This window comes from Vanacampus margaritifer, chromosome 7, assembly GCF_051991255.1.
Source record: "Vanacampus margaritifer isolate UIUO_Vmar chromosome 7, RoL_Vmar_1.0, whole genome shotgun sequence".
NCBI classification, from domain to species: Eukaryota; Metazoa; Chordata; class Actinopteri; order Syngnathiformes; family Syngnathidae; genus Vanacampus; species Vanacampus margaritifer.
In genome coordinates this window covers 16,735,671-16,743,717 of record NC_135438.1, presented here as the reverse complement: position 1 = coordinate 16,743,717, position 8,047 = coordinate 16,735,671, and the positions used below count along the sequence as shown (strand labels likewise).

The window sequence follows — 8,047 nt, the reverse complement described above, 5'->3', positions numbered from 1 at the left end:
TTTGTAAAGTAAACATTTGGACTTGTTATTGACTCAAATTGTGTACATTAAAGTACTTTGCCTAAAGGTCAAAGCTGAACATAAGCATGGGCCTACCCATGTAATTTATCCAGTCTTTCCAGTTTGTTGTTTGAGAGGCTCAAGATGACATCACATTCCAGGAAGTTGTAAAGTAGGCCAATGTGGGAAGGGCGGGTTAGTTAAAGCTGAGAACTACGGCACAGTGCACCGCCATTCCTCCAGCACACTCTGCACGCAGTCAGCGTTTAACAGCAGCTCCTGCTAGACGCCACACACAACACAGCAACATGCGAGAGATTGTTCACCTGCAGGCCGGGCAATGTGGGAATCAGATTGGAGCAAAGGTACGCCAATGTTACTAAGTTACTTAGTCATTACCTGTCTTCTGTTGTTTGCCACTTTGTGGTCATGAATACTAAATAGGTCAACATTGGGGCAAGTGCTAAGTGTCATAACACTGACAGTTTGAAACCTGTCAAAAATTTGCATACAGACGTGACTGGTTCTCAACTGTCGGAATTAAGTTCATTAATTTTTTTCTTTTTGCTATGTGTTAGTATTTTGTTTCTTAGTGTTCATTGGTGTTTCTAAATCGCTGGCAGCTACTTAAGAAGGATTTTCCAAAGAAGCCCTTGATTTTGCGTGGTAGTTGAAAACTGTCTGGAAAAAAATGTGTTTAAATCTCTAAATCATTGTGGATCATATTTAATATCCCTCACGGGATCAAAGGTTATGGTGTAACAAGCAACAGTGCTATAACTCCGCATGTCATGTCTGCTGGTTAAGAGACAAGGCTACAGTTGACAATGAAACTACATTGAAAATACGTTTTTACTAACAGAATAAAATGAAAATGAAAATGCTTTTAAAAGATTGAAAACTAACCACATCTTAACTATAATTATATTCAAAATGCCCTTTTCATTTTTATCAGTTAAAATCATACATGAGCACTCGTTCCTTTTGGATGTAATTGTCTTAGTATTGTTGTACGTCCTTTTTCTAGGGTTTGTTTAGGTAATTTGAACCAATTTATTTTGGACTTCTGTTGATTTAGCATTTTTGATAAATCCAAGTACATTCTTTGCATTATTTTGAAATATTTAATTTTGAAATTAAATTGTGTTTTTGAGTGGACACCTGCCTCACTTCCCTGACTCCTCTGACTTTTGGTTCTCACACCTTGCCAAAATGTGCCGCATATATTAAAAAGAAAAACTAAAACTAACACCAAAACTAAACTCATAAAAACAAACAAGCTGTAAAAACTCATTAAAATTAACTGAGTTAAACAAATAATCTAAATGAAATAAAAAATTAAATGAAGTAAAATGAAAAGTCCCAAACTTTTATAACTATGTTTTTTGTCAACAGGTTGTTCAGACAACAATCTGACTCCAATTATTTGAATGGACCCTAACTATTCAAATAAGCCCTAGAAATGTTTGTATAATATTCAGTTAAACTTGCAAGACACGTCTCACACCGGTCTGTTTGGATTCTTTTGCAGGGTGTCATTGTTGCATGGTGGTAAATGCACAAAGCCTCTTTCCTACATCTTTTTGCTCGTGTGGTTTGACTTTCACACTGAATTCCTATTTCAAGTATTATGTAGCAACTAAGCCTTCAAATATTATCTCCTGAATCTTTTGGAAGGTACTAAGGAGAATATCTCTTTCTACAATAACACCAGGAGACCAATTGTATTTTTGGTTCACATGACTATTCTAGTTGTGTGATTGCACCAGTAGAGTCCTTTTAAAAACTTTGTGCAACATTTTTAGAATGTTTGTGATACAAATATCAAAACGTAACAGAAAACACCCAACACACGTTGTAAGGTCTGACTTAAAATTCATTCAAATGCTGCCCTATTTCTAACTGCTTCTCTAGCGACACCACCCTGATACAGAACATTCTTTCTGTTTTGCCTCCATTTTCACACTGGGAAGTGAAAAAGAGCTCGGAAATGGCTCCCAGTCCCATCGTGCCCTGAATAAGAGCAGGCAGGTTTGCACACTACCTGATTGCCACTGGTGCAGGTAGGGCCATAAAATGGGTGCAGCTTTTTGTCAAGAAATATGTGCCTGTCTAACAAGAAGTAAAAAAAAGTCAGTGTTTTATTGTTGACATCAACAACCTGATTTGGGGAAACACTGAATACCGCATGCTTTTCACTTCAAGAGCTGAATATGGGAAGAGCTGCAGACAAGCAGCAAGTGAAGGCAAATTATCGCAAAGAAGTATTGGGTGAATTAAAAAAAAAGTGCTAGTCTGTCCTAAATTGTTGTCATTTTGACATGATATATGTGAAACTTTTTTTTGTGTGTGTGATGATCTACGCTTCAATAATACTTTGATTATTTTATTCAAAATTATTGTGGAGGTGTATAAAAAGTAATATCATGAAAACAAGGGACGGGCGAGTACTGATGCCAGGTGTCAGTAACGGGCCAATACTCTGCCTTATTTCAATATAAACAATTGCTTTGACCTGAAAAGTTAAAAAGTAAAGGCACCAGTACTGGAGACAGCAGCCAATACCCTCTTGTAGCCGTTTTACGATCAGAAACTACAAATTAGAAGAATAGTCAGAAAGTAACTGCCAAAAACGTTAAATAACGTTTAGTAAAATCCTATGGAGGAGTGCCAAAGACGTTAAAAGACGTTTGTTTCAAAACAGAGGTGAAACTAACCATTTTCTATTGTGGATTACTGAAAAACGGAATAAGGTAGAAACAAACTTTTTTTTTCTGATGAAAGATGAGAGTCCAATCTTTTTTTGGTAGTATGTGTGTTTCCATAGTCCAAACACATAATTTTCTATGGACCTTGAAAGATCAGTCAAAATGCTTAAAATCGGCTGGCACCCACGGCATCCCTTTTTTGAAAACGTCTGGCAGTCAAAGAGTTAAATACAGACAATTTCAAGGAAAACTGCTATATTGCGATATATGGGTCTGTCTTTCAAATTATATGTCATTTATAAAATGTGTATCAAAAATATACATTGTATCGGTTTCGGTGACTACTCAAAAGTTGAACACCCGTACTAGTATCAGTCTGGAAAAAAAATGGTATCAAACATCTCTAATGAAAACTATGTTGTTCAAATCAATACGCTGACGCAGTGTTTACAATTATTCCTGTGTGTGATTTTGTGTGTGTGTGACTGTACCAGTTTTGGGAGGTGATCAGTGACGAGCATGGCATCGACCCAACTGGGTCCTACCAAGGACAGGATTCCCTACAACTGGATAGAATTAATGTCTACTACAACGAGGCTTCAGGTCAGGAATCACGCACTGCAATGACCTTTGTGTTTTAATGGAATTAGAATCCAAGCTTAGGTTGAACTATTTTATTCCTAGGAGGAAAGTATGTCCCAAGGGCGATCTTGGTGGATTTGGAGCCAGGCACCATGGACTCTGTCCGGTCAGGCCCATTTGGCAGGATATTTAGACCTGACAACTTTGTCTTTGGTAAACTACACTTTTTCATGCTTCTTCTTGATAATTGCAAATAATATAAGAAAACATAATTGTATGAAATTCCATTGTGGTCTAGAAGATACAAATGAAGTTTTTATTTCCAGGCCAGAGTGGAGCAGGAAACAACTGGGCCAAGGGTCACTACACAGAAGGAGCCGAGCTGGTGGACTCAGTTCTGGATGTGGTGAGGAAGGAGGCTGAGGGTTGCGACTGTCTACAGGGGTTCCAGCTTACACATTCGCTGGGTGGTGGAACCGGCTCTGGGATGGGAACTCTGCTCATCAGCAAGATCCGTGAGGAATACCCGGACAGGATCATGAACACCTTTAGTGTGGTGCCCTCTCCCAAGGTACGACTCATTTCACGCTCATGTTCGTTAAGGGTCATTCCAGAATTGGGGCACAGTTTAGGCACTGACATTTTCATAGCTCGTACCATTAATTCATATTTGTTCATTGTTTTTTCAAGAAAAATAGGTGATAATAATATACATTGTACCGTAATTTCCCAAGGATAAGACACCTCTGGAAATAATACACGCCTACAAAAAGCTTTTTTTTTTTTTGTTCTCAGCACTTGCACTTGTAAATGATACGGTGCCTTAGCAAGTGATACAAAAGTGTTTGCTTTTCATGATTTACTTACTACGGAAGCGTATTGCATTCACTTGAAAAAAAAAAAACTTCTGTTTTTCTGACAAATTTTTTGGGAACCACATAAATAAATAAATAAACCATATTCTCTCTAATCCCATTCAAATGTATTGAGTCGCCGAAACCTACACTGGCCGTTGACGCAGCGTAGGCTACCAACGCCAATAACTTAAACTCAAATAACTTATTTTAAGCACCAGGATCCCGCACCATGTAGCCTGGCCGACGGGAGAATCAAGGATGTTGTTTTGTCCCATTTTAAATCCGTCTGCGTTGTGTGTACTAGCTTTTTGCAGCATGGTGTAGCTTCAGCCTCGCTAATTCTAAACTCGCTAATGCTACACTAGTAGCTTCATCTTTGCTAATGCTACACTCGCTAATGTTAAACTAGTACGCTCGCTGATGCTAAGCTAGTTCGTCAAGAAGGCGTGAAAGGAGGTCAAAGTCCCTTTCATTGGTTGCCAACAATCACGTTATAGCAGCCAATTATTCCTTTGTTAGGATAGTGCCTCACACACACACACATTTATATCATGGAGCTCTTGTTTTTTTCCTCGTCCTCTAGATGTCTAAAAGGGTTGTAGTTACAGCTTTGTATTAATGTGTATACAACTTCAGAGCACAATTGCTACGTTTTCAAATGTCTCTGCTAAGATTTTTTTTTTGATTAGAAGGGGGACATCAACATTACCAAACTCCAAAAAACACTTTTACCACATCTTAAAGGTGCATTGTGCTGTTTAAAAAGATAATATTAAAGCTTTTTCTATATCATGCATGCTCCACCAATGCCCAGATGAGTACGAAGAGCCCTGACTGTTTTAGTCTGACTGCACCTATCAGCTTCTATCTTCTCTTTATAGTAGAGTGTGCCGACCCGCACACTCCGCAATTTCTTTCTTTGGGGAGGGGAGGGGCGGAGTTTTTCTTACCTCATTTGAAGTCATGTCTTTGTTTGTCAACTGTGGCTGTCGCTTTAAGATTGTGCACGTACTTACACGCGCACCATGAGTTACGCTTTGGGCCAAAGGTGGCAGCCGTGAGTAAAAAAGTGACAAACTGCACAAAGATCTCAGGACAACTATAATTTAGACATGTGCTTCCTTTTCCATTTTGTGCATGGATAGTTAGAAAATGCATAGGACAAAGAAAATGTCCTCCGTCTCTAGAATGACCCTTGACACTTCATCGTTGTTGGAGTTCTACAGTCTGCTGAGTGAAATTCTGGTTTTTAATTGCAATGTTTTGCCTGCAGGTGTCCGACACAGTAGTGGAGCCGTACAACGCCACCCTGTCCGTCCACCAACTTGTTGAGAACACAGACGAGACCTTTTGCATTGATAACGAAGCCTTGTATGACATCTGCTTCCGTACACTCAAGCTGACCACACCCACTTACGGGGATCTCAACCACCTGGTTTCTGCCACTATGAGTGGTGTGACAACCTGCTTGCGGTTCCCCGGGCAGCTTAACGCGGACCTCCGCAAACTAGCCGTCAACATGGTCCCCTTCCCTCGCTTGCATTTCTTCATGCCGGGCTTTGTCCCGCTCACAAGCAGGGGGAGCACACAGTACAGAGCCCTCACCGTGCCTGAACTCACTCAGCAGATGTTTGATGCCAAAAATATGATGGCCGCCTGTGACCCCCGCCACGGGCGCTACCTCACCGTGGCTGCCATATTTCGCGGCCGCATGTCCATGAAAGAAGTGGATGAGCAGATGCTGAACGTGCAAAACAAGAACAGCAGCTACTTCGTCGAGTGGATCCCCAACAACGTCAAAACGGCCGTATGCGACATCGCGCCACGTGGCCTCAAGATGGCCGCCACCTTCATCGGTAACAGCACTTCCATCCAGGAGCTGTTCAAACGCATCTCCGAGCAGTTCACTGCTATGTTCCGTCGCAAGGCTTTCCTCCATTGGTACACGGGCGAGGGCATGGATGAGATGGAGTTCACTGAGGCGGAGAGCAACATGAATGATTTGGTGTCGGAGTACCAGCAGTACCAGGACGCCACTGCTGAGGATGCAGAGTTTGAAGAGGAGGAGGAGGAGGAAGAGGCCTAATGCCTATGTCTCTTATACAATTCGGCTACCGTAACCTTTGTCCGGGTCTCATGTCTCTTATCTGACTTCAAACCTTTGCCCTCTTCTTTCAGTCAACGGTGGGTTTACTGGATTCTCTTTCTTACCCCAGTGGCCATATGTTCACTGTTCACAACACAGTTCTACATCTGGGCCAAATACGATACATTGTATTTGAATTCACGTGTTTCATTTGGTATTACACTTCAATAAATGAATGCTCATGAAGACAGAATAAAAATAAATATCATGTGCCCCTGCTATTTGCGGGTGATACGGACCAGGGCAGACTACAAATAGTAAAAATCCTTATGTAAATAAAAAGCATGTAGGCTATTGATTGATTGATTGATTGATTGATTGATTGATTGATTGATTAATTGAAGGTCATATGCTGTTTTCGAAAAGTCACTGAAAGCAACCACACCTCCCTCACAGTTTGATCCAATTAAAATGACAATGGGTGACATCAACTGCAAAATTAACTTTTATCCCAGTAACAAGTTTAGCCGTGTATATGTTGTGTATGATGTTTAAATAGTAAATTGGTGAAAGGAAAATTTCTTTGGAAGGTGTAACTCACATTATGGTTGTAAGGCTAGCGGGCTAGCTAGCAAGAAGCTACAGCGCGTAGCATGCCGCTGGACTCTCAGCTCAAACTTTCGCTCCGGGTAAGTTCCAGTGACTACCGGTCGCCATTTCCTCCTCCCGTCCGTGAAGCTTTTTCAAACTGCCAGCGTGTGGAGGACACGACTAGTCAGTTTGTTCGTTCTTTCCCACCTCCCCGACATGTAGCAACGGTCCCACTTACGCGGGCGTGCACGCGCTCTCTCTCACTCGTCCTCTCTCATCGTAGAAATTTTAATCCCTCGAAGTAATCCCCATTTTTAATAAATGTACCTGTAATTTGATTACATGTTTTTCCCTGTAACTTCCATCCATCCATCCATTTTCATGACCGCTTTTCCTCACAAGGGTCAAGGGGGTGCTGGAGCCTATCCCAGCTGGCTTCGGGCAGTAGGCAGGGTACACCCTGAACTGGTTGCCAGCCAATCACAGGGCACACAGAGACAAACAACCATACTCACAATCACACCTATGGACAATTTGGAGTGTTCGATTAACCTGCCATGCATGTCTTTGGAATGTGGGAGGAAACCGGAGTACCCGGTGAAAACCCACGCAAGCACGGGGAGAACATGCAAACTCCACCCAGGAAGGCCGAAGCCCGGACTCGATCTCACGTCCTCAGCACTGGGAGGCGGACGTGCTAACCAGTCAGCCACCGTGCTGCCTCCCTGTAACTTGAGCTAGGCTTGTGTCGCTGTGACCTGTCCTGGCTTGCCGTCATCCTATCTATCTGCACTCAGTTTTCTAGTTGACCATCAAGTCACACATTGTCACATGGGCTAGGCTGAGTCGCTCACGTATTGCCGGGCAGCCAAGACAGAATAAGAGTAGAAGCCTTTTTGTGTGTGACAGATTAGACCTTCTTCCACATTATAAGAAAACAGGGCCACAGTTCTTTCTGGCATACATTAAATAGTTCATCTGAGAATATGCAGTCTTCTGGTCGTTACTGTTATTATAATATCGCAAGCATTAAAGATAAAAGGACCCGGTGAAGGTTCACCCAGAACTTTTCAATTGGTGCCCTGACCCGGATTTGAGACCTAACTAAATAAAAAGTAAACAATGCTGATTATTTGTGTTGCTGTCAAAGAAGGATGTTTCTGTGCAGTTTTAACAATAAATGAACATTTATAATACATTTGTAGCGTGAGCATTATATATAA

The 8,047-nt window shown here is 41.5% G+C and overlaps 1 protein-coding gene across 1 annotated transcript; it reads left to right on the top strand.

Annotated features, from left to right (window-relative positions):
- Positions 1–220: 220 nt before the first annotated feature.
- Positions 221–8,022, top strand: LOC144055297 (tubulin beta chain-like). The gene is made up of 5 exons (XM_077571150.1): positions 221–365; positions 3,203–3,311; positions 3,393–3,503; positions 3,617–3,861; positions 5,421–8,022. Exons 1-5 carry the CDS (start codon positions 309–311, stop codon positions 6,231–6,233), a joined length of 1,335 nt encoding a protein of 444 aa, XP_077427276.1. The 5' UTR covers positions 221–308; the 3' UTR covers positions 6,234–8,022.
- Positions 8,023–8,047: the final 25 nt, after the last annotated feature.